At 45.2% G+C, this 27,586-nt stretch overlaps 1 protein-coding gene across 4 annotated transcripts in view; it reads left to right on the plus strand.

The window, feature by feature from the left end:
• The window catches only part of TSC2 (TSC complex subunit 2), a 1,437,517-nt gene that overhangs the window by 364,170 nt on the left and 1,045,761 nt on the right, over positions 1 to 27,586 (plus strand). For all 4 annotated transcript variants that reach the window (XM_069647328.1, XM_069647330.1, XM_069647331.1 and 1 more), the window contains one exon: positions 9,796 to 9,922. In XM_069647328.1, the coding sequence (XP_069503429.1) occupies positions 9,796 to 9,922 (127 nt within the window). The remainder of the gene's footprint in view (positions 1 to 9,795; positions 9,923 to 27,586) is intronic.

The raw sequence follows: 27,586 nt of genomic DNA on the forward strand, positions 1-27,586 counted from the left end.
TCTTGAAAAGGTTCAGAAAGAGTTGGACCAAAGAAAGGGACCATTTAGATGGTCAAGGCGGCCAGCCCAGTCCAGAAGGTTAAGGGATTATTATTACCTTGTAGCAATCTTTAGAAAGGGAGGCCTCGTGGACACGGTACCTTAAAGTGGTGAGAATACTCCAGCGGGGGCAGTTGTTCCTGGCAGCAGATGCAAGTCGGTGCTTCGTCCAGGGGAAGAGAGGATCTCGTTGGGGAGGAAGACAGGAGTCTGTTGCACTGCCAGGGAAGAAACCAGCCGCTGAGTTCTCAGGTAGTAAAAGAAGCGGTCCTTTTATTCGCGGTGCAGTGGTAAGTGGCTACCCGGTTGCTGGGGTGCTTGGGCCGGGCAATTCGACCACAAGACGTCCTGGTGTGCGAGGAAAAGAAGGTAAATTGGTTGTGCCCACCAGTCAGGGGAAGAAGCCTCTCCAGCCGGGAGATCTTCTCTGTCGTCGGGAAGTGGGGAGTCGGTTCCGCAGGGCTCCATCGGTGGTGTCGTCGTGGTAGGTCGGCTCAGCTTCTCCCTCGTCGGATTCTCCGGTCCTGTGGCGACTTCTGAAGTTCCAGTTCCCAAAGCCCTGCTTTTATGCAGCACACCCCCATTCACTCAGCCTAGCTGTCAATCAAACATGCTAAGTGGTGAGCCGGCCGGCTCACCACTTGGGCCAATCACACAAGAGTGCGACTTGAGTTACCAAGGTAACTCAGTTCAGGGTGCCTAAACCCCCTCCCGCACCCCCTGTGGTAGCCAGACAGAGTGGCACCACTTTTGGAGGCTTCTGTGGAGAAGCCTGCCAAAAAGTGGAACAAAGGGCTCGACATGGGTTGGAGTCACAGAAGAGAACACAAACGCCATTTTAGAATCGAGTCCTGGCAAAAAATACCAACCGGCGAATTAATATTAAATAAACCGGCGGTATGTTCGAGGCTATGAGAATTAAATAATTAAAGTTGGTAGCCTCGAACAATGGGAAAATCCCATAGGGATATATTCGCGGTCGAATATAAAAAGTAGTATCCACTGCCACCAGCCAAAACTCAATCAGGGGGGATGGAGACGTGCCCCCTCGACTAACAGACCCCGGGGCAATCGAATTGCCCCAACCAGTACGTCCACAATATGATGGTTTGTACCGGTTTCTGTTAATAATTTGGGGCTAGTAAAGCCAATGGTGAGTTTACATGCCCTGGGAGACAGTAGTCAGTCCCATGGTATGGAGTCTATGGTGGGGTGTCACTATGACACCCTTGTGTCACTGCACGGAGAGTGCTGTGTAACGCACATAGTAAAAACACATGAGACCCTATGGAGTAAAGGACCCCATAGCCCATAAAACGCAAACCGTCAAAGGAACACCATAAATCATGTCCAAGAGTGGGAGAAAAAGAGTCTCACTCTTGGCAGGAGAAAAAAACAAACTCCAGAAATCCAGCAAAGCTGCTGGGGGACTCACTAGGTTAGGAAATTCAGCCTAAAGAGAGAATTCTCCGTAACAGCCCGTACTGGACACATCCTGCAAGCGTAAATTTACTAAAAACAAAAGAGAAAGGGATACACTTGGCGATGTGTGAACTAAATAAGACATTTCATCATAGGGGAGATAGTCGCCCTACACTGAAATATAACCAATTGAGGTACCTCTCGATCCCTCAGAACCATTATACATAATGCATAATTGTTAAGGGCTGATGGAATCCTTAATTTAAATTATTATGAATTAACTGGATTTGTGTAGAACATAAATCTGTACACACAATTAACATAAAACAACATTGGGGTGAGTGGTGTACCCTAAATGGGTAAAATAGGATGGTCTGACACTAAAATGTGTTCCAGGACGGGCTGATGGTCCAGTTCTGAATTCCCTGCAGTAACTGAAAAAACCTCACAGATCCTCCCTGTTTGTACTACCTGCAACTGCCCTATTTCCAGCTACATACACGTCCGCCTGGGAGGGAAAGGCAAATGTGGATAAAATAATCAACACCAACTCGTTTGATTCTGTCTTGCCTATTCTATGAAGATTTCTCGATCTGCAGAAAAAGACTGGCTCTCAAGGAGTTACCTTTCATTGATCAGTCTTTTTTTCCTTGTGTTTTCCTTCGTGTTCCTTTTTCTCTTTTTTTTTTAAATCCGATCAATTAACTGTCCCTATTACCTCTAACTATTTACAATATTGGAGAATTTATTTTCCTGGAGTATGCTGTTCAGATCAAACATAATTGCCTATGCAGTCTTGCGACCTTCCTCGAAAGTGTTTTTGAGGATCAAACAAAGGGAAGGAAATTGTTCACTGAAACTAAACGGTCACCATTCACTTGCAGTTAATGGTCACAAACAGACTTTTTGTGAGCTGTGCAGCACACAAAACCACAGTTCTCTTCTTCTCAGACAGGCATCTTCACACACAGTGACAGCTTTATCTGGAGAGCGCCCCATCTCCATGCTCTAATGCGTGCACGCCAATGGGTCCTTTCCTTAAGGCTCATGGAAAGGTCTCCACAGCAAACCCTCACATAGGGTTCGTACTAGATTGGTTTCTCTAGTGCTATAAGATGCTCCTGAACAGGTTGATGCTCCTCTTTTAGGGCTTTGGCCTATTCTAGAGAAAATACTCCAATCGCCTCTTCTGCAAACTAAGAGTACATTCACAAACTCCAGAATTACACCAGTTCAAACACTCTCCCACTGGCATTTCTCCTCCATATACCACCCAGATAGTCTCTGAACTTCAAATTGTCACCTTTGCTTCACCTTAGCCTGGGACCTGAGACCTATTCTCAGAGCTCCTACTGAAACAGTCTGCTGTTTCTTGATTTGTGGAGGTTTCAAGATGCCTCACAATCCATCCAGTATTCCAGCTTCCCACCACCATCCTGGGTGTAGGGGGTGGCTGCCCAGCCTTCACTGTAAAGTATGTTAAGGAAAGTAACCAAGTAAGGTCCAATCACACACTAGACATATTCCTTTACCCACTGAACCAATTTATCTAACCTTGCTGAAGGTGAAACACACACCTATTTTATTGACTACCACAACCCAACCTCTCCTAAGCCTCTGGGATCCTACACTGGACACCTTGTCCGAGTACTCGGCGTGTTGTAGAGAAATGGTAGCTCTTAATTCATTGCTTTCTCCAATTCGGTTAGTTGAAGACCAGAGTCTTGTGCTTTTTTTCTGAACATTAGGTTCTTCTGTTTCAGGTAGAGATGATTGGCTAAAGTGTTTCAAGGTTTCATGACCAGTTTAGAGAATGAGGATCCTCATTGTTTCTTATTGAAGTTAGACACTCGGACTAGTGCAGCATTGCTGAGCCTTCTTGTTCAGAAGGCGTGTATTGCTGGAACGTCCTTCAGAAGGATTGTTAGGAAAGATTCCTCTTAAGGCAACTTTCCCCTCATATTCTATAGACCGACAAACATTTTGCTTTTGAACCTGTCCTGGCTTTTTCTACACAGAAGTAAAGCCTTCAGCCTCATTCCCCTGGCATTTTGCTCATTTGTCATGGAGAAACTGATCTCCTTCAGACTATCCGTACTGGGAAACTGCATTAATCTTTTGCTTACTTTTTACCTGTTTGGGTAACTTTTTTAGCATATAGCATCTTACAATGCAGTGGGGATACTTTTCTGTCGCCCTATTCTTTTACAATAGTGTTTTGGTTACTTGTATATGTGCCTAAAGAAAAGCTGTGTCAGCAGATATATTTGTACAATTTTTGCAATATTTTTAGTGTGCACATTCTTACTCCCCCATATCTCGCCTCTCATTCTACATTCCCTCCCGTTCCCTCCGATTTGCAGATCTCTTCCTTCTCTTTGTTCCCCCGTCCCCATGTGCCACCTCCTCATTTTCGCTCCTTTCAGCTTTTTGCCCCCTCCATTGGAACTTCCTTCCTCTCTATCCGTTTCATCCCCACCTATTCCTCCTTTCGTGTCTCCTTAAAATCTCTTCTTCTCCACTCCCCTCCCTGATTCTCTGATCCTCCTCCACCGTCCCCTTTTTTTATCCTCCTTTTCTTAACTCTCTCCCCCTGCTTAGTTTCCTCTTAAATCCCCTCTCCTCCTGTCTTGCCTTCAGCTTATTCCACTTCCTGTTCCCCATTTCCTCCCCCTCTAGACCCCCCTCTTCCCTCATTTATCTTCACTGGCAAATTGTTCTAGTTGCTGTATTATTGGTTTGACTCATAGTTTGTAATTGCTTCTACTGGTATTGTATTCTTGTTGTAATCTAAAGTGCTTTGGCGTTAAGCGCTATATATGAACACAATAAACATAAACATAAACACATTGGTGTTTGCCGCTTGTGGCTACTAAACATGGCTAGTGCCCTAAAATGTCAGTGCCATGAAATGTTTCGCTTGTTCTTTGGCCATATTGTTTGTTAGCTTTCTTCCTGCATTCTCAGGTCAGGAAATCCCTTAAATGTCATGCATTTGCACAAGTAAGCGGCTTTTTTCGTGGGCTATTGCATGCCATTTGTGTGTGGACCCAGGAAGTGGTTGGGAATGTCTGGCCCCACTCCACATCCGTAATGCCATTGAGTCTGGGGGCTGTGAATGAGTGAAACCCGCAGTGGTTTCTGATTGGATCACTGCTGGCTGTTTGAATGGTCCAGATGCTTACCATTGGTGGGCTTGAATTTGCTTCCAGCCAGGATTTAGGATAAGAGTAATCCTGCAGCCATTTCTTCAGATCAGGGTTGGAGCCAAGTTTCGTGTGTAGAAGAGCAGCCGACTGAAGATTCGTGGACAACTCTCGAAGAGGCCTGGCATCCTTTCCTGCGTTTGGCTCAGCGAAGCCCTGCTGGACTATGCGATCTGCAAAGGCCTTTTACGATGCTTCAACCACCCGGTGGACCGATAAGCTCTTCATTGGGCTACCTCAACAGAAGCGTTGCTGTTTCTCTTTTTTCTCTGGAACTTCGGTGGTTGCCAGCTCGTGTCACATGTCTTCCTGCCAAGTTTCAGCTTCACAGAATGATGGTATCCTGTCCTGGCAGGTCTGCTTTGACTGCTGCTAGAGAGACACCTGCTGTCGCCCGTGTGCAGTGACTGTCATCAGAACTAGCCTTTCTCCATCTGGAACAGTGTCCTGAAGATGCCTGCTGCATTTCGTCGTCCCAAAGGGTTGCACTCAGCTCCTGGACCTGACTGGAAGAATCGATGCACCCACAGCTCCTGGGAATCTTCTGGATCCCAACGGCTGAAAACCTACCATCAGGGATTCCCAGTCGACCTACCTAGTTACTTGGGAAAATTGGAGTCAGCGAGGTGAGTACTCGCAAAGCATTCAGCCACGCCTGTCAACCATAATCAACCTCGCCATTCCATCACTTTTTGATCGTTTGATTCAAAAGATGTTATAAAGGATAGAAAGATAATCTTACCTACCTTTTGATATTGTTGTTTTTTGGAACCTTCACCACCACAAGAACTCTTCCTACATCTGCATCTCCTAAGACGTTTTGTGACTTTTGGGCACAAGGCCTTTTAACATAGGGATTGGACTTATTATTATTATGATATTTATTGTGCGCGGACCTGGCTTTGAGAAGCAACAGAGCGCTTTACAGAGGTATACAGCAATACAGATGCATAACAGAGCACTTTACAGAGGTGTAAAACATTATAGATGCATAAAAGCTGTTTTCAGAGGTAACAGAATAGTTATTCAGCAGGGGTAGGATACAGAGGGGTACAGCTGTACTGGGTGTTGGGGAGGAGAGCGGTCAGCAGCATCTAGCGAGTCGGATGGCGCAAGGGGCGACGTGATGGCCTAGGTGTTGAGGGAGGGTGTTATAAAGTTAGGGTGTAATTCTTGTGAACTGGTTTTGATTTATACAAAACTACTTAACTTCTTCTAGTTTAATAAATTATAGTATGCATTTCTACAAACCGAAGGAGACTGTATATATGTTTGACAACTGAGTGTTGTGATACTACTTGCTCGTTCAATTTTTCTAGTGTGTTTCTGAGCCTATAATTGAGTATTTTTGTACTTGCATGTCTAAAGTGAATTAGCGTGTGCTTCACTGTGTGGACTCGTTGTGGAACCCTGACCCCACCCACTTACTACTGAGACTAAGCCTCTATCACTCTTCAGGCTTGCTTTGATTGGGGTTGGCTAACAGCGGATGAACAGGAATACTTTGAGAACTAGGGTGGTTCTGTACTGTGTCCTCCAGGCCAGATTGTAGAAATCCATCTTAACAATGATGGTGGTCCCTTTCCATGGTAGGAGCGATGTGCGATGCTAAAGGTTTTAAAATGTCCTTTTCTTGAAGGGTAGCCAATGGAGTATTCTTAATGTTGGTGTGATATTTGAATCTGTCCATCCTGAGAAATAGTCTGACCGTTGCAATTTGCACACTTTGTATTTTCCTCATGAGGAAGGTCAAGAGTCCGAGATGGAGGATGTTAGCGCAGTCTAGATGTTACTATTGATATCACAGTTTGGTTCTGCGTGTGAATATAGGGTATGGTCAGATAGATTGTGGAGTGCAGAGTTGGGAAAAGGTGTTGCTTACAATGTCTCTTATTTGTGTTTTAAGTGTGAAGGTTTGCAACATTCCTTTTGATGGTGTCACTTCTCCCCAGGGGAGAATCCCTTAACCATGAGGCTAGGGAGGGCGAGGCTGTTAACCAATAGTCACCCTAGGGTTTTAACATGTTAATGTTAAAGGACATTTGTACCGCGCACTATCACCACCGGAGTGGTCCCCTGGCGCACTGGTGGCCCTGAAAGAGGAATGGAGGGTGAGTTAGGGGAGGAAGCAGGAAAAGTGCAAGAGAGCAGTGATGTGCTGTTGGCGGCCACAGCCCGGTGGGTCTGTTGGCTGGGCCTGGGGTGTTTGCGGCCGGTAGTCGTCGTGTACTGTTGTGGAAGTCTGTGTTTCTTGTTTTGTTGTTGCAATGTAGTGAAGTTTGTGCGGTTTTCTGTGCTGTAGGTTTGTGGTTGTTTGGTTTGGAGTTTGAGAGGTGTGTGCGGAGGTGGAAATTGTTCGTGGAATTGGTTAGTTGGCATCTCTATCCTGAATTCGAGGCGCTGGGCTTGCGTAGTCTCTCCTGATGCCCTCTGTCCTGATCTGGGCCCATCTCGCACTAAGGTCCCTTTCACATCTGGCCCCCACCTCATCCAGCCTCAATCACAACCCCACCTGTCCTCCCTGCCTACTCTTGTGGCCAGTGTACCTGCCAATGTCCATCACTCAGCTGGTGTGGTGATTGCCAGTGTCTCGGCAATTCAGTTGATACTTTGGTACCTGGTAGCAACTAAGGGGAGGTGAAGATGTTGCTGGGATTGGCTGGGATAGTTGACTCCGTCTCTATGGGTGTCATCTGTGTTTAAGTCTATCCGGTGTCACCCGTCCGGTACTGCGGGAGCTTCCCTGTCGGTTCTGGGGTTGTCAGTGTTCTTTCCGGTTTAGTCATTCTTTTTCTCTATTGTTTCGGTTTTCAGTTTGAGTCTGTGGTCTTGAAGAGCCAGGTTTTAAGTAATTTCCTGAATTTGTGGTGATCTTCTGTGTTTCTGATCTCTTTTGGGATGTTGTTCCAGGTCTTTGCGGCTAAGTGGTAGAAGGTGGTACCTCCAAGTTTTTTCTTAAGGCATGGTTTTAGTTCCAGGTGGATTTCGTTGCTGGATCGGAGGGGCCTCTTTGGTTTGTAGATTGTTACTTTCTTTTGTAGGAATTCTGCTCATTGTCCACTTATTTCCCTGTGCGTTATGCATATGGTTTTGAAGGTGATGCAGTGTTTTACTGGGAGCCAGTGTAGTGTTTTTAGGGCAGGGGTGATGTAGTCTCTTCTGGATAGTTTTAGGAGTCGTCTGGCTGCTGCTTTTTGGATCTGTTGTAGTTTCTTCAGGAGGTATTCTGGTATTCCGAGGTAGATGCTGTTTGCATAGTCGATTCTTGACATGATTAGGGCAATGATAGTGAGTGTTTTGTGAGTGTAGGAGAGGATATCATATGGACGGATTCTCTGCTGGGGTTGAGGATGCAATTTGGAGGTACAGCTCCTCTAAACCCCATACCGGTAGGTTGACGATAACGCCCAAATCTTATCAACATACGATCACCTCTGAACCAATGTGTTATTGTGAATTATCAATGCATTTGATGACAAAAGTACTGCGACAAAGCGCTCAAAACCGCTACTTCTGAGTGCGAAGAAGGATAGAGCAGCTGATGTCAATTGGAAGGGCAACGTTACGCTTGTGCTGTCCCCACTATTTAAACTGTACAGCAAAGGCCGACTGTGTTTGTCATCCTCTGACCTGTCCGGCAACAGCCTTTTGCGGTTGTGGCATGCTGGAAGCTGTAATACGACAGAGGGAGATCCAGGCGACCGACGAGGCAGCATTAAAGCCTGGAGAGCTGGTGCAGGGCTTCGGGAGACTGCAGCGAAACTCGTCTCCAAGGCTGAGAAGAGAAATAGTGGGATGCCCGAGAAGTGTCTTGCGAGTCAGTTGCAGCCAGTGCAATAAACTTGCAGAGAATGAGAGGTGGTGGCACGACCTGTAGTGGTTGGACCGTGTGGTCCGACATTGGTGCTGAACGAGCTACCTTAGCCTACAGCAAAGCCGCATAGGTGACTGACAGGAGAGAGCAAGAGACTGTGGAGGAGGCGTAACCTGTCACAGCAGGACCAAGGGGTCCGACAGTTATGACGAGGTGGTCCACAATAACCTGAGGTGGCGAGAGGCAAGAAGCAGGGACTTACTAAAGGAAGAAATTGAACTAAGAAATATGGACCCACAACACTGGTGAGGAGTTCCCTAGGAGAAGGTAACGGGAACACATACAAGTCCAGGAGGGGGCCGGGAAGTTACGAGACTGTAAACTATAAAAAAAGCGAGAAAGCTGGAAACCATTATGAGAAACAGTTCCCAGGCAAGTTCCACGAAAGTGTGGTGCTGGTAAGTCTTGAGGGACTCCAGGAACAGCTTCATCGTCCCAGTGGGGGTGTATCAAGAATTGTACAAAAGCTCGAGATGGTGAAAACCTCCCTAAGGGAGCTACAATCTTTATTAAGATCTGTGAAAGACATTGCAGAACCAGCTAGGAGAAGGGAGTCTATTCTCCTAGCCCCACGAAAACTGTATGCAACTGTTTACTTTCTGTTGTGTTATGAAGAACCCAGATCTTTTGTGGAACGTTTGCTTTAAACGACCTGAGATGCGTTTGGACGCTTTACATCCAGGATAAGGGAGTCATTCTCCTGGAATACGAACAGTAGCTGGACTTTATGGTGTTTTGTTGTAGCGACAGGAGCGGGATAGGAGCTTTGTGACTGTGGCAGTGTCTTTTTGTTTTGACTTGCACAGACTTCCTGACAAGCACCCAAGTTTGTTTAGGTAGGGAATGCACCTTAGAGTTAGGGATCGATAGGTTTGGTTTTTATTTAATAAGGCTATAGCAACCACTATGGCACCACTTGGTTAGTCTCTTCATTCCTTGTCACCAAAGGGTATGGCCCATGTGTGGGTCTGCAATTCCTTACCCTGGAGGGCGGTACTGGGCATCGGCCTATCTATTCGTGCCAAGGGATTGAGAGTGTTGAAGCTAACTGGATTGAAGAGCTTCAGTCCTGTTAGGCAGGGTTGAATTTCCTGTCTTCCAGGCGTCCATGTGTGAAAGGCATAGTTCAAATTCTGGCGGCTTTGGCGGATTGTCCTCAAGTTTGTAGATTTGTGTTCTCAATGTAATTGTAGCAGCTGATGTCAGAGTGGGTGAGCATATGGTAATGGCATGTCTTTTCTCTCCCTTTTCTAGAATGTATATGAAGGATGCGGCCCTGCTCCGCGGAGCAGTGTTCTTTGTCGGAATGGCTCTGTGGGGAGCTCATAGACTGTTTTCTCTCAAAAATTCTCCAACATCTGTTCTTCCATCTTTTTACAAGGTAAGACTGAAGTAATGTATTCTTGCATTCATTCGTGTTCCTGCTGGAATATTACATCTGACTGTTTGAAATTATTTCCAATTTTGAAATGCATTTGAACGAAATGCCAATGAACGTGCAACGTAGTGGCAATAATCATATGGGTAAAGATGGAAAAAAATCTATTGAATTGAAAAGTAGAACATATTTTAATAATCAATCTCTAACTGCAAAATTACAAATAACCCAACAACAAAAAGTCTCCACATACCCACTCAACAACACTCAACAAAGTAAAGTAAATAAGTTGAAATATCTAATTCATTGATCATAAAGAGCATTTGTCCTATTTTCTTGATTTTGCAATCGTTCAAAGGACACATTTGAACATGCATACCTCGTTAATATGTTCTAATTCTGTCACAGTATTGAACTAGTTCAATAAGATGAAAAAACCATGTCCTAAATATAAACAACATTTTACTCAGATTGATTTAATCTAATATCATTATAAATTGCAACTTTGTTAGTGGTCATCTATTTGCCTGGCCATTTTCATAGTTTCGTGCAGCAACAGCTAGAACTTCAATATGTGTCTGTATTATTGAAAATGTTTAATTTAATATAAATGTGGGAAACCACGCTGTGGTGTTGATCTCTGGGTAGAGATCAAAGTGGGATTTTTTTTTTTTGTGCTGAAGTGCTTCATAAACCCACTTATAGTACATTAATATGAGCTGATTCATATCGTTGCAAAACCTATTAAAAATCATCCTTCTCAGTTACTTAGATTCAAACATATTTGTAGCTCTGATCATTTTTATAATGATGATACTACTAACCTCACAGATAAATTGCATGCACCGGGCTATTCTGTTCATACTGTGGAGACGAGCAGGAATTGTGCACAAGGTCTGACTAGACAGCAGCTATTACAAAATGAATCTTAGTTAATCTGCACCATCGTTGACATTTTCTAGCACGTTCAAGCTGGAATCCTGTGGAGTTAATTGTTAAAACATCATCGGATATCTTGCACGCAGACCCTATTGTGAAAATAATTCTTGCTAATCGACTGTTTGCTGATTTAGGAGACAAAATACATTTGAGATCGGATTATTGATGCTAATATGATGGTGCAAATCAACACTTTAAGAAAGTAGTGTTTTATAAAGGGACTTTTCCTTGCTTGAATTGCATTCACTCTAATAACGTAATTAAGGTTCCAAAATGTAGGCATTGTGGTAAGTCCGACTTAAGAGACGGACAAGAAGACCTGTTTCGAAGGTGTTCATTAAAGAAAAGAAAACCTGAACTAGATCCATGTCTGCAATCCTCTCAAAATAGTGCCTTAAGGGCGGTTTACGGATTAGCTAGAACGGACCATGTGTCCGATTATCAGAGGGAACTCCACTGGCTGCCTGTAAAACAAAGAATTAAACCTAAGATTCTTGCTTTGACCTTTTAAATGCCTGAATTCGGCTGCACCTCAGTACCTTAGGGATCGGATTTCCCTCCAACACTCATCTAGAGTACTTTGCTCTAACAACACAAATGTCCTACATTAATCCTGGTTCAAACTTAAGAAAATTAGGGTGGCTTGTTTTGAAATTCAGGCACTCCTGGAGTGGAATGGTATCCTTGTTCCTCTTAGATCATCTACCTCTCCGGTTAAATTCAAGAAGGATGTGAAAACCTTATTGTTCAACTCTTCTTGTTGATTCCTGGCTTTTCATCTCTGATTCCTCCTTGTTTGCTCGTCTGTGTTTATTTGTGCGCTCCGAGGCCTCAGGGTGTGTGGCGCTTTATAATAATTTAACATAAATGCAAATAAAAAAATGGTGTTCCCGATCTACAACAAATATAACTAACAAGTGCTTGTTAGGCTCTCTAATATAAATTCTGTCCTCTGTCAAAAACCTATTCTGTCCTAAACTAGCCCTAGCACTAAAAATGAAGCAATATAAATGGCCTAAGTAAGTTAGCTTTATTAGACTTCTCCGGTGGCTGGTTTATGGCCTCCACCCAATTTTCTCTCTGGTTCTTCTCGGTCTCAGGCCCTGGTCTGGTGAAAATGTTAAAAATTCACTTATTCAAATCTTTTCCTGCACCTGGTAAAGGTTACTACTGGCCTCCAGGTAAACTGTCCCAACAGTTCAAAGTGTTGGATGGGGAAGCCAGCACTTCCACTTGGCGCAGGCATGTTTGAGACTCTTTCCATTCTTGTGACCAAATGTATGACTTACCAACTATTGGATATATTGGATCTTTAGGAAGACAACCCAGCTTTTGTCCATGAAGTTGTAAAGTAGAAATGTAAAACAATATGTTGGCAAGTGGGTAGGGTAATCTTTATTGCTAGAAAATAAATCCTCTAAAATGTTAATTTCACAGCCTTTAATTTATTTGCTTGTTGGCCCTCTCAGGATTCTATGTTGAATCCTGCATTGCCTGTTTGTCGGCAGCTGAAGCCAATGGAAACACATTTTGGGGTATTTTGATGGGCCATGTAAATTGCACAGAGCAGACCACTTAAATTAACACTTGTAACAATCCTGTCTGTGCAATTATGATTGTTTTCTGAATGGGTATTCATTTTACATGGAAACACATGCATATCCGGGTTTCTGTGCAGAATTACTACCCATTCACAAAATGTAAATGCTGCCTGCCATGTCCATGCCTGGTGTAGGTGGCAGTTACATTGTTCCCAATGGAATCCTTGTTTTCGACATTGCAAACACCATTTGGATGGCAGTTTCTCTGATGGAATTACAATTGATGCCTATGAGGATGTGTTCATTTTGAGACAGCACTTGGGAAAGCCCACCTTGGGTGAACTTGGTTACACTACTTGGGTTTCGCTTGAACCACACAATGGTTTGTTACAATGGCGAGAAGCCAGGCTTAGTCTAAGGAGGGACGAGGGCTGTAGTGAGATCCAAAGAACTCAGAGCAAACACGGATGCACAAAAAATTGTTATTTAATATATACCCTACGGCACACTGTTGGTCAAGTAAGTAATAGAACACAGTAAAACAATAGAAGAACACTTGCAATATTCTTTGGATAGTAAACCACAGTTTGTTAGATTAGAATAGCTTTGTCAGTAAACAATCACATCTGAAACATATATGCAAGCTTTTTCTAAACTCTGAAAACTTTTAGTAATTTTTGTTCGAGCCGGCCTTAGAGTCTACCCCTATCTTATGTGAGTATCACCATTTTCTGAGGGGATACTGGGCCACCAGTGACCATGGGTTGGGTAGAAAAGGCGGGAAATAAGAGTACAAGGTTCAGAGTGACAGAGCCCAATGGGATTTCTTCTCAGTTTTGCACGTAAGTAAAATTTAGGTTTCACCGTCAAGGAGATTAAGATATTTTCTTGTAGTTGTTGCCCCAAGTACCAATGTCATAAGGCAGGATTGGAGAACAGTGGGCTGTTCACCCCAATGTAACTCTTTGGAGGCCTGAAGCGGTCCGAGATACAGGCTATCTGAGCCCCCAGGATCACAGGATCAGACAAGCAGGCACCAGGTAAGTTTTACCAGGAGCGGGACAGTATCTTCTGTTGAAGAAACTGTTGCTGCAGGACGGTACCAGCGGTGAGGCGACAGCAGACCTAGTCACAGATTTCTCTGTCTTGGCGACAGAAGAAAGGGACTTCAGTGGATCTGGTGGCCGCTCTCATACACACGGATGTCCAGCAATGGATTTTCACGGTACTGGATTGTTGGCACCTTTTTCAGGATTGGGTGAAGGCCATAATCCGTGGCTGTAGACATTTCTCGGTCCTAGACGCATGTGAAGGGACTTTGAGGAGCTGGCTTGAGTCACTGCGGGCTTAGGATGATGCCCACAAAGTTCCAGGCGAAACCGCACTTAAGTCGATGATGCACAACGATGCAGCAGATGTACCTGGGTTTTGGTGAATTGCAGTCTGTGGAGGTCTCTGCTCTTTCAGGGGTGGCACAAATTATGGTTCATGTTCGGACTGGTAAAGCCCACCAGTCCAAGGGAGGAAGTAGTGTTTGGATCTTCCCTGTTGCTTAGAAGTTTAGGTCGAAAGAGCAGCACTTGCGGTGTGGGGTTGGGGGTAGGGGTGGTTGTCCAATGGGGACAGCCAGCTGCCTTGCCTGAACTGGTTCCAGTCAGCCACACTGCAGGACAAAGGAGAGGGGAGTTTTGGTCATCTCCCCCACTTCTTGTCCTGCCAATCACTCAGAGACCCATAGCGGTCTTTCCTTAGGAAACCCGCCAAAGTCAAAGGGGCCGGAGAATCCTCCCCCACCCAGAAAGGTAGAAGACATCAGAAAGAACAAGTTATTAAAAAAAATCCAGCCACCATTTTGGGTAAATGTTGACCCTTGTGTATCCTACCGCAGCTGCGAAGACAGCCTGCGACAAAAGTTCACAAAGTCATGTAAAAAGGTACACTGCCACCAGCCTGAACAGAGCGCTTGTCACAGTAACCAAAAAGTTACTGGAGAGTCGAGCAAAGGGCTATATTGGATCCCCTCAGCACTCCACATAAGGTGGGGTGTACTGATCTTGCAAAAGAAAATACAGGTATGATAAAGGGTATCTCCCTGCCTTGGTAACTGTGAGTTAACCAAGGGAAAATAAAGAACAATAAAGTGGAAGCTCTAGGAGCTCCCAGCAACACTGCACAGAAAGTGCTGTGTACTGATCTTAGTAAAATGTAGATGCCAGAAAAGTTGGTGGAAAGCATAACTCCAAAAAGAGTTAAAAAGGGTTCCAATATCCGAGTAAAAGAATGAGTGAGTGTGGAAGAAGGTGCCCACTCACTCAGAAGACCTAGTCAAAATTCCAGTGGTCCAGCAAAAGGTGGAGAGAATTTCACATACAAAGGGAACTCTACTCTAACGGGATACCTGCATGTTTTCTGGATAGTGTGGCTAGGGGAGGTGGATGCAGAGGTAAAAACCGCCCAACAGCTTTGTGCAGCAAATGGGATCAAAACTGCATAGTTTACTGGCACAGAGTTGCCACCAGTAAATTATCGAGTGCTTCCACCCTCATCAAAATGACCCGATCAAACTTGTTACTGTGCAGTCGTTCAGACTTTTTGACAGTTTTCTTTTGTCGACTCTATAGAACTCGTATTCCTCCCTTTCCATGTGTACGTTTGGCCGTTCCATGAATGTCTGTCGTATAGAGCACATCCTTACTCGTTAGTGGCATGTGCACATTTTGTGGCATGATTGGCTCAATCTTTAGTATCAACCCAATATTAGATTGGGCTTGGCTCTCTTTCAGAATGGTGCTGACTCATCTTAAAGCAGAGTTGCGAGAACATCTTTGGCTGATTTCTTCAGCATTTTCTGTCTTCAACCAATTAATGTTCCGGGGTGGAAGAGGTTTGGGTCTGTGCCAACTGTTCCTGATTTTTCAAGTCACCAGTGGTGACCGTGTCTTGGCTGCTGGTGGTTCTTTAATAAAGTAGGACAACTGTAGAGCCACAGAATAAATCTTAAAAAGAAAGCACTGTGTAATAAAAAAATCTTCCACTGCACCTCAGATGAGACCTTCCACTCGTTGATATTTCCTCCAGTGATTTACTTAATTTCTTGCCAGATAAGTCCACATCTGTGACCTTATCCATGATTTGATTGTGATGTGCCTCCTAAAGGTTTGGATACACTTGAGGATACAATGTTCCTTGTGTGAGGTATGTTCACTGAGATAGCTGTGACTCAATTGGTAGGTGGCCGATTTACATTGAGATTTAGCTTGCTGTATCCGGAGGAGCACCTTAGCAGTCACCTCCGTATTAAAATCCTAGTGTCAGCTGAACATTGTTCCTTTAATGTTAAAGGAAGCCAATGAAGCCATATATGATCAGGGTGTCTGCCTGCATCAGAAGGTCAGGGGAGCCAACATCTCCTCTGGTCAGATATCATTTGATGCCCAGGATTACTGCATGGATTCCACCTCCAGAATCCAAGCCAAAGAAATAGTTGGAGTTGGATTATGGCAATCACCAATGATTAGGTGGCCATCAAATGTTTGAAAGGATGCGCCCCCTTGATTGGAAGTTTGCAATCGGCTCCCCACTTTTCTATTTAAACCAAGTGTCTGCCACTTAATTTTGTCTCACCTTGGGAGGTGTCCAAAGCAAGAGAAAATGCTAAACTAAAGACTGTGGTTTAGCATGCAATGCAAAACCTTGGGTAACCCTGCTGTTACCCAACAGACCAAGACCTTGCCGACGACAAAGTTCTGCCAGTGTCTGTAGAAACCAGACTTAACAGACTATAATGAACATTCAGTGCTCTCCTCCTCTAAACCTGTGAGTTCAGTTGAAATCCTCAAGAATCCCTTGCTACCATGAGAAGCTTTGCTGCTCATCTCAGCGAGGATCAGACACGAAGGAGCAGGAGCACAGGAAAGTTTGAGTGCCTGTGATGGATAGAGGTCAAGCCCCAACAGCAGCACCACACCCTAGCTGACAGTGTCTATCTTTCCCAGGCTATTAATCGCCGTTCTCAACATTGAAAATATTTTTGTAACACTGGAGGTACTGTAGAATCCAGACTGTATCCTACTGATTATATCTGAAGCTGTTCTATTTATCGTATTGATTCCTGTACAACAGTGTCCTCCATTTTCATGGATTCCAGTTCGAAGACCTTCTAGATACAGAGCACTGTATTTGGTATCGGGCGTATCCACAGGATTTCGGACATTGCAGTTGGCCCTTAGTGGTAGCATCATGGCTTCCGATCATTAAGACTCACTAAACCATACTTAGTGTAAACTGCACCACATTTCTTCTTAAATGATCATTAAGACTCACTAAACCATACTTAGTGTAAACTGCACCACATTTCTTCTTAAAATATCTTCTGAGGGCATTCCTTTATTTAATCTTCTGTTGTACTGTATTTTGTCCACCCCATTGCCCTCTTAAGAGTTGGCCTGGATTGCCCAGCCACTGTTGCTTAGGTGTGACACTTCAAGAAACACCTGAAACAGCCAATTAACCTGTCACACTAGTCGGTTCAGGACTGACCAGGAAGTGAGAGTCTGCTTTAGCAGACTATCACAGAGAAAGCAATTTAACTGTCATGAAGTTAGAAAATCTGAATGAGATCTGTTAAGCAGGAAAGTTCAGGATTAGTGACCTGAAGAAGGCAGAATTGCTAACCACAGTTTAGAAGTTAAGTTCCGGTGAGGGGGAGGAAAAGAAGAGTGGGGCTGGGGGTCTGGAAGACACCAAGCCAAAGATGAATGGTACACTAACCCTGCTATACCCATCACCACATCTTCTACCACTTCACCTGCACCATCCACTTCTGCAACCATCTCAGTGGAGTAAGAAACTCATAGCCATGAGAACTCTAGCTTCAAATGCAAAGAGTGGAACAAACTGGATGGAAAGAAACAACAAAAGCTGTACAGTGGATCACTGGATTTTGAGAAATGGAAACTAGCCTTTGCTCATAAGGAAAGTGACACAATGGAGCTAAAGTAACGTGAACTGGAAGCATCCAAGGGGACAAACCAGGGCATCACCTCTAAGACTGAGAATTGAGTAGAGCTTCCTTCCTGATCTTAGAATGATTCGGAAGAAAAGAATGAAGTTGGATCGCATTTGTTTTTAGCATGTTTTGAATTGGTGTGCAAAATGCACACTGAAAGATTAGGACAAAGCAGCCTGCATACGTGACATGACTTTGGAATGGAATTGACGTGACCAGAAAAAGTAGTTTTATGAAAGAGGCCCTTGTGTGTTCGTTTGGAAGAACTCTCACTCTGTTGCCGAGTGGATTTGGAGACTTCTAGAGAAACAAGTGAATGGTGGCATGAAAAACCTGAGTGGATTATTAAAAAATAACAAATCTTATGAGGGATTTTTAACTGTGTCATGTTAGAACAAATTCTGGATGTTTGTATCTTAATCAGCTTATTGTGGACTCTAAAGTGATATTCCTGAAACGGTTAATTGCGGCTGCATACAAGATGGTCTCTTTCTATGTTGACCAGAAAGATCAGGGTCCTCCTCAAAAGTAGGATAACAATCTCATACTGCACCCCTCTAGTATTCTCTCTCTCTCTCTCTCTCTGATCCCCAAAGCAAAGAAGGATAATTCATTGGTGAATGGGGTCCAGACGTGTAGCAAATCCCAGACAATTGGCAGCGGTAGGGCTGAAAGCCACTGTGGTTTGGATTGTGGGAATGTTATTCACCAAAGGATGGACCTGTGTTGCAAAGCTAAAGCCTTGGGGGAACAGGCTGCCAGGCTGACTTTTTTCAGCAGCAGAGGGGCCCACAAGCATCCCTTCATTAGGGTGTGTTAGTGTCTCTGGGGATCTGGCAACATCACCACAAGTCTTAGAAGAGATTCTGCCAAACACTCAGTATTATCTGAAACGTTTTTTCACCATTCCAACAGACACGGTCTGGAGAGACTCTAGAGCTAGTATCACAGTGGTATACTAGACATGATCACTCAAGACTTATTAAAGGGAGCTCTGACAACCCCTAGTCTGTCTAGTGTTTCCCATAGAAGGTTTTCATTGTGCCGTTTTACCCATCCCGATTTAAGCTATTCAGGCCAGTGTTCAGCAAGATGATCCTGCAAAGGTCTTGCTAGGCAACACATTTGTAGCAAGAACCAGACCGGTTAGTGGCTCTGACCATCCATTCACAGACCATGAATAGGCAACCCGCTCGGGTCTGTGCTCCTGTGGCAGAGTGAGGGGAAGAGGATCACCAAAGCTCTTAGAAGAAGACGCAGTACACATGAAATCCAGCAGCATGAAACCTGTCCTAGAAATGGTCCTGATCTTGAGCAAGGAATCTGAGAAGCCTGTAGGTGTTCGAAAGTCAGGCTTAAGGGCCCTGCCTGAGATGAAAGCTTAGCTTTCTGAAGGGGGTCCTGTCATATGACACTTGTGTTGACGACTGTGTGTTCCACTTCTGGGGTTCTACAAAAACAGACCCTATCCCGTTCTAATGGAAAACCTTTGGGGAAACATACAAATTACTTCGAGGGAGCGGCTGACTCCTCATTTATACTGGCCTCGCCTGGGGGTTCGCTGCAAAACCGTTCCAACCTCTCATTTTTCTGGCAAGTCCATATGCCAGATTAAAGTACCTCTAGTTCCACTTGCATTGATGGAGCTACCTTTTGAGAGGGTTGGGATTGGTTCATCTTGGTAGTAGCTTTCTGTGCAACCGGATCTACAACGTCTTGCATGCAGACTACAACGCTCCATGCGGTGGGAGGAACCATTGCAATATTTGCTTGATTTCTCCAAGAACATTGTTTTGGATCACAGTGTTTGGTGTGGGGTAATCTATTTTGTCCACCCCCTACCACTCCCACACCAAGTGGTGTAATGAAACACTTTAACAAGATGTTGAAGTATAATGGGGGCTTTAGAACTTGCCCTACGAAATCCCCAGTTAATGTGTGTTTTTTAAAATGTATTCAATTATTTTTTTTGCCTACAAGGAGGTGCCACAGAAAAGTAGGTTTCAGTTCCTTCGGCATCCTTTCTAGATAACTTGCAAGGAACCTGCTTTCCTTGATGGTGGGCAGATGGGAAGGAGACCTTTTGAATATAGCCCCTGGTTTCATGGACTGTATCCTTGGCTTCTGGAAACTAGTGGCTCAGCTGTTCAAGGTAAAGGACAACCTCTTGTTGACTAAGGCTTGGGCCAAGCAATAGTATGACCAGAAAGCAGTCCAGGTTGGATAACTGGAGGCGGAGGGTGTGGTTGCCTTTCCTTGTAATGGAATCTACCAAGCCTAGATCTTTTGTGAATTCATTGTCAGGCTGATACTGTTTTTTGATGCTTGTTAATCTGCTTAGATTCACATGCTGTGCATATGGTCCGACATCCAGTGGTAACTGCAAAGTATTGCATCTTGTCTTTCGGGGACAGAAATGGGACATCCGCATAAGCGTGTCTGTAACACTATCCCTATCGTGAAGTATAGTGTACCCAAAATCCCTCACGTGCCGAGGTCCCTCCGATTGTTTTTTCCGCCCAGTTAACTGGTCGCCCCATTGCGGAGCTCTTCATAAGAGACATTGTTTATCCTTGTTTACCGACTTTGTTGGTTTATTCCCCTAAAGTCACTTTGACGGTGCTTCAGATACTACGACGAAGACTGCGGGAACTTTCGACGGCAGTGGACCTCGACGCCCAAGATCCGGCGGGGTAGGGTTAAGAATGTGGATCCTTTTGCATGTGACATTCCCATGGTTCTGTCTTTTTTGCTTTCTTTGGCCCACAGGGGCCTTCAAGTAGGTACCATTAAAGGTTACCTGGCGGCCATGACCATATATAAGCGCTCGTCTGAAGAATATTCCTATTTTAAAATTCCTTTAATTCCTCAGTTTCTGAAAGGGCTCACTAATGTGTTCCCTCCGTCACCTTTCCAGGTGCCCGGTTGGGATTTGAACCTTGTTCTCAAGTTTCTGATGGGTGCTCCGTTTGAGTCTTTGCATTCATGCCCTTTGAGACTGTTAACTCTGAAAACTGTATTTTTAGTTGCGGTCACTTCCTCTCGCAGAGTGAGTGAGTTACAGGCACTTTCAGCTAAGCCACCCTTCACTGTGTTTCATAAGGACAGGGTTGTCCTTAGTGTTCGTCCTTCTTTTCTTCCGAAGGTGGTGTGGAATTTCATTTAGGCCAGAAGGTTGTTCTTCCGGCATTATATCCTCCTCCACATCCTGGTAAGGAAGAGGAGAGGCTCCATAGGCTTGATCCTAGGAGAGCGTTAAGCTTTTATATTTCACACATGTCCCGGGTCAGAGTGGACGATCAGCTCTTTATTGGTTACGCTGGAAAGCGTTTGGGACAGGCTGTGACGAAACAGACTTTGTCTGACTGGATTATTTTGGCTATCTCTGAGTGTTACCGCTTGGCGGGGTAAGGACCCACCGGTCAGCTTACGGGCCCATTCTACCAGGGGTATGGCTGCCTCTACTGCCCTGCAGAGGTGTGTTCCTATTCGCAACATCTGTGATGCAGCCACCTGGGCTTCGGTACATACTTTTGTATGTCACTATTCCCTCGATTACGTCCGGGGGCAGGATCTGACCTTTGGCAAGGCGGTCCTTTACTTCGCAATTTGATTGGGCATGCAAAATTTCTGTTTTCTAAATTCTTTTCCCAACTCCTTGCATTGGTACTGCTTTGGGAGTCTGTCATAGATATGGAATACGTCGGAGGACCCAATCCCCTCGAAGAACAAGTTACTCTCTTACCTGGTAACGTTCTTTCGATGGGATGGTCCGACGACGTATTCCATATCGCTCCCTCCCTACCTTCCCCGCTATAGAATTTCTTATGCAATTACAGCTTACGTTTCCGCAAGGGTTTGTGTGTTTGACTGGCAGAAGACTGGTGGCACACTTTCTGGGAAAAAACTATAACTGAGGCTACGGGCATCGTGCGTCCTACTTATAACATCCAGTGACGTCGGCCGTCGGAGGAGGTCCTCAATGGCGGCGTATCGATGTCATCGACGCAGGACGCAGATGCCGAAGATTTTCCGAAGCAGCACAGCTGTGGTGATTACTGTCATAGATATGGAATACGTCGTCGGACCATCCCATCGAAAGAACGTTACCAGGTAAGAGAGTAACTTGTTCTTCTGTACGTGTCTCCTGCTCCGAGTCAACACACTCGGTGTCAATGCACAATGATACTCAATGCCGCAGCGTGGCCGAGGCAGATTTGTTACCTGGACCTTCTCAGCCTATTAGCATTGCCTCCAGGTCAAGCTGCCGGTGGTTACGGATCTTCTCACCAGAGAAGGAGGCGCAATCCTGCATCACGACCCAGGATCGCTGAACTGGAGGACTTGACTCCTGCAGCCCTAGAGTTTTGAGGATATGAGTTACCAGCGGAGTGCAGGGAGGTTCTCGCCAAAGCCAGGGCATCGTTGACCATTAAGTGCTACGGTCACAAGTGGAAACGTTTCGTTACGTGGTGCCAGTCACAGAATATTACCACTTTTGAGGGTCATGGCCCCACATATCCTGTCGTACTTGCTATCCTTGGCCAAGGCCGGACTGGCTCACACCTCCATCAAGGTACATCTGGCGGCTATCTCCCGCTACACCAGGTCAATAGGAAGATCTTCACTTTGTTCGCACTGACTCGTCAAGGAGTTTATCAAAGGACTTTTCAGATCTTTCCTGCTGGTGAAGGCTCCTGCCTCAGAATGGGAACTCACTGTGGTTCTGACGAGGCTCACGAGGGCCCCATTTGAGCCTCTGCATCAGGCCCCACCCAAGTTTCTCTCCATGAAAACAGCTTTCCTTGTGGTCATCACCTCTGCCAGGAGGGTAGGTGAGATCCAGGCCCTATCCTGCAAGCAGCCATACCTGACCTTCCACGAATTGAGGGTGGTGATGCATACGCACCCCTCCTTCATGCCGATGGTTCAGTCATAATTCCACCTCAATTAGCCTTTAGTGTTACCTGTTTTTTTCCCAAAACCTTTGTTGCCAGCGGAATGGGCTTTGCACTCGCTGGACGTTGCTCGTGCCCTGAAGTTCTACGTGACACGCGCCAAGAGTTTTCGGAAGACTTCACAGCTGTTTGTGAACTTTGGTCCTGTGAACCATGGGGAAGGCCTTGTCAAGGATTCCATCTTAAGATGGCTCTCCGGCTGCATCGGACACAAGATGGCTAACCGACCGCTGCCCAGCCGCACGAGAGCCCACTCCACCACAGCGATCGCTGAAACGACAGCGTTCCGGTCTGCTTTGCCCCTGCTCGAAATATGCAGGGCTGCTACGTGGAGGTCCACGCACACCTTCATGAAATTCGACTGCGTCGACAGGAGTGCAGAGTTGGCCAAGCAGTGTTACACAACCTGTAAGCTTGAGGTGAGTCTGTTCAAGGTGTAAATGTAATTGCTTCTATTGAGCCTTGTTGTGTAATGTTGTACTGCTATGTGTTCATTATTCATGAGCATGTGAATCCATGCCAATCCCCGTGCTGTGGAAGAAACCAGTTATTTACCTGTAACTATTGTTCTCCAGTATGGGTCTGGCATGGATTCACATGCAAGCCCTCCCTCCGACCCCTCTGGTTGCCACAGGAGGGGCTTAGGGAGAGGACTGTCATTGGATGGGGGCAGTATGGCCCAGAGGACACTGATTGGTTTAAATGAGACATACAGTTTGTAAGTGAAAGTGAAACCGTTTTTTCTTTTACCGTTTGGTTTTCTCTTGATTGCATTCCCCTATTACGCTTTGGCTGACCCAATGGGGGTTTCCTCATGAAATCCATGAATTGAGCCACTTAAGCTTATGGACTCCTTCTTACGAATATAACATAACAAACCAATAACATTAATAAGAACCAAAGAACTGATTGGTCTGACTAATTATTTACAAACCTGGATCTCATATTGCATTTGTAAAAAGCAGACCAACCTTGAATTCGAAACACAGGGTATATGTGTATACACATTGGACTCGAATTATACACAAATAAGTTTCTGGTGTAACAAGTCAATACCCAGAATTGCTATTGCGAATTGTTTTATTATTTCTTTTGTTGTGAGAAAATGTGGCTTAGATTCTGCCCTGAAATTAAGCCCTTTATTTCTACCTTCTCTCTAACTTTACTATACTCAGACACCTATTTCCTTTCCCGCCAGCACTGGGTTTCTGTTCACTTATACTTCTACCCTCCATTTCTTTTCCACTCCATTATCTTTAACAGGATTGCAAGACGGTTTTATTATTTCTCATTTTGTGCTCATATTTTGTGTTTAACATACCAAAATTTTGGTCTGTATATATTTCCTTTCCATGTAACTTGAAATGTGCAAGTATCATAATAATAATTATATATTTAAAATGTTATGGCATATGTGGCATTTATTTAGATGAATCATGCATGAATATGATTGAGTTCGGGACAAGATTTGGCAAACCAGCCCTGGCTAAAAAGGTACTAATTTAACAAATGTGTAAGGTGAGTAGTACCATTTCTTTTGCAGCATTAGGTTGTGTTTTTATGTTATTTAGACCCATGGTGGAGAACAATAGTTACAGGTATAACTTGTTCCTTTTATTTCCACTCACCGGAGAATCAGAGAAAAATGTATCTTCTGGAGATCAGGGTGTACTTTTATACCTTCCTGGACACCCTATACCTGACCCCCTAGAATGGCAAGGATCGGCTCCCACAAAACTTGTCTGGGGCTGTCATGGATAGCCTCCTGGCCACTGCACCTGCCCAGTAACAGACACACTATGGCACAAATGTGGACTGGGTCCAGACAAGCCGCCACACCAGGCCACATACACAGACAGCCACTTTACGTATCAAAGCTGGAGCTTTCCCCAGATAAGGCCTTGCCATGTATGTAATTTCTGGCCACTCGGCAGCAGGAAGGTCAAACTACAAGATGGCCAAAGGACCGCCATTTTAGAGTGTACAGTACTCTAATTGTCATTAAGCCGTAAAATGCAAAATTGAACTTGACTACAAAAAGAAACCTCATTAAAGTATCCGCTGCCACCTTCCCATCCTGTACACATCATGCAAGTAACCACAAAGTTACCAAAAGCAAAGTTTGAGAGACATAGTGGCCCTCATTATGAGTGACCCGGTCTGGAAGAAAAAGTGCCAGTAATAGTTACCGGCACCTTTTCCAGACCGGGTCACTCTCTGCCGGTAGGGGCTGTGAACTACCAGCAGGCCTGACCTGCCGGTTGTTCGAGCATCTACTGACAGAAAAACCACTATAACAGTGCCAGTGCTTCAGTGTTCCCATTCCCGTGGAGTCACAGGTATGGGAACTTACCGTTCCTCCGCCACCCGTATTATCCCGGAATTAACGAGATACCGGGCGGTGGAAACAGTAAGCCGTGGCAGTCGGTAGCACCGGCGGCTACCAGCAACCTTGTATTGAGGGCCAGTGTCTCTACTGCACTTCACTGAAGGTGATGAGTGCAAAGAAATACAAAAAGGACATTTTACCATGGAGGACAGAGTTCTCCTGCACTGATGGCCACATTGACCGCTCAGTGCCCCCAAAAACAGACAAACGAGGTAAGTGGAGCAATCACTTTGGGGCTTCTCCTAGTGTTTGTTGTTTCGTTCTTGAGATTTACTCTAGGTTTTGTGTGGACCTTAGCAGATTTTATTTGGGACATCCGGTCCCTCCTAGACACCAGCTCTCTCCAGCTTCACAATACGCTCCTGGACCTTAGCCTTCTCAGGTTTCTCAACACGTCCCTCCTGGATATTGGCTTTCTCAGGATGTGCACCAGGTACTCCCTTGACATTGGCTTTCTCAGGATTGTCACTAGGCCCCTCCTGGACTTTGCTTTTCTTAGGATTCACAACAACAGTGGTGTATATTTCTCTCCCCTCTTCTCCCCTCCCCCTGAGCCTGCCCATTAGGTTCCCTGTCGGGCATTCTATACTGTCACAATACTGCCAGGGGTTAAGTCTCTCTCCCCACAGGCTTTGGCTTTCCAATTCCTTCAAGGCTTGGGAGGTGCCTTTGAACAGCCCAAGTCACTTTCTCTCTTTCCATGGCTTCCTGGCCTGTACCACTTCCCGTTGACCTCTGATCGTCTCCAGAATAAAAAATCCCTGCTTTGACCAAATAGCAGTCCTTTCCTAAACGCACCTTCCGTGAATAATCTTCTTATGTCAGGGGAACACAAGTAGACAAGTAAACAATGTGCCTGTTACAAGTAAGTAGTGTTAGGGTCTTGACCAGAACTCTGAAAAAACTATCTATTAGGGTCACTGGAGAAGTCCAATAGTCCTTTGGTTACCATGCTTGGCAGGTTGTATCCAAGGAGCACTTTGGGGCATGTATCCTCACAACTGGGAATTGGTCTTCCTTAAACATATATTGGAGAAATGGGCCAAATTCTGCTTGGCAGAGCAGAATACTGGTTCCTATGTTGTACCAACAACATTACTTATAGGCCCAGTGTGACAGACAGGCTGTAATTCTGCCCTCTAGAGGGACCTTAATGCAGGGCACCTTGCTTTTGCAAATCTTGCCAGATATTCAGCTGCTAGCCATCAATCTTTGGATTTCACACATTTGCGAGGAATGATTGTGGTTTCTAGTCTCCAATGGTACAACAATTGTTTAGGTGGTTTTTGAAACTCGCCAGGGAAGTTGGTCTGCGTAAGGTGCATGGTTGGAGAGAAGTTGAACTGCTTTTACTGTGGTGTGGTGCTGATTGCCCTGTGGAAATATTTGCAGTTCCATTTATGGTAAAGTGCATTCAGACCCTATCGGCTGCAATTCAAGTAGGGCCAGGGCTTTGCAGAGCACAGTAGCTGTTTAAAAACTTTCTGTCCGTTTTGTACCAACAGGTTTAGGGTTCTGTCTGCTTCCTTTGCTCTTATTGTCCAATTCTCCTGCCTCTTTGTGTGTGGTCCAGGCAGGAGTGAGAGAAGCAAGTCTTTCTATTGGAGCAGAGGGTCCTTGATTCTTCTGACTGGGATGTACCAGTTGATGAAGGGTCCGAGGCAAGCACCGATTCCTCTATTCCATCTGGTTGGTGTGAAGTCCTTTATGCCAAAATGTTTGGATACAGACTCCAGAGTTTAAATGGGGAATTCAGGAACAAAGTGAAAACTACACTCCCAATCATGAGGGTGCATCATTTTTTTTTTTTTTAAACTTTCTTTATTTGTCTTGACAACACACCAGAAACCAACAAGGGCGCCACATGACACCAGCAATGAGCCAAGGAAACCAGCAACATACATAATGAGCAGCACATCATGCGTCAATTACAGTATACAGAGAGTGGGGCAGCAGACTGGACATTAACAACTGTATCAGGGAAAGGCATCATTCATGGGGAGCCTTCAGGAGAGGACACGACAGTATGTGGGTGAGGCCATGGCGGCCATATAGTCCCGGAACTTCCGCCAGATGTCTCTTGGCCTTGAGTGTGAGTGTTGCATTGCGTTCCAGGATTCCTCAGTATTCTGAACCCATGTAATTGACCTAAGCCACTGTGCATAGGTAGGCGCACTGGGACGGAGCCAACACAACAATATACAGCGAACTGCCAACAGCATGCCGAGACCTGCTAGTTTCTTAGAGTCGCGGGGCAGATGTGGGAGGTCATGAAACAGGCAGTATAATGGGGTGGGGGCTATATGTGTTCAAGGATATCTGATAGTGTGAAGCAGATGTCTAACCAGAATTGGGTAAGACGGGGGGGGTGCCATAACATATGAATGTAGGAGGCTCGATCCATGCCACACCTGGGGCAGCTGGGAGGAACGCTGCAGAACATGCGATGTAGCCTTACTGGTGTATGATGGTATCTGTGTACAACCTTGAATTGTATTAATTTAAATTTAGTGTTCTAGGATACATTGTGGGTGCGGGCACACATTCGGGACCATCTCTCGTCAGTGAGCTCTACTCCGAGATCTTCCTCCCAATGCGCGTCTCAGCCTTGTAAAGGAGGGGGCCGCCCTATTCTGCAGTAACGAGTAAAGTCTCGACACCTTGCCCCTAAAGGAGAGGTAAGAGCAAAGTTCCGCCACTATAGGCTCGTCAGGGGGTAAGGTGGGGAAATTAGGGAATTTGGATTTGAGATTCTTCCGTAGTGAGGAGTATTGTAGCCATACTGAAGGCCGGCATCTAAGGGATAGGGGAAGATCTAGCCACTCAATAAAG

This window comes from Ambystoma mexicanum, chromosome 2q (assembly GCF_040938575.1).
Source record: "Ambystoma mexicanum isolate Mex_15411 chromosome 2q, UKY_AmexF1_1, whole genome shotgun sequence".
NCBI lineage: Eukaryota > Metazoa > Chordata > Amphibia > Caudata > Ambystomatidae > Ambystoma > Ambystoma mexicanum.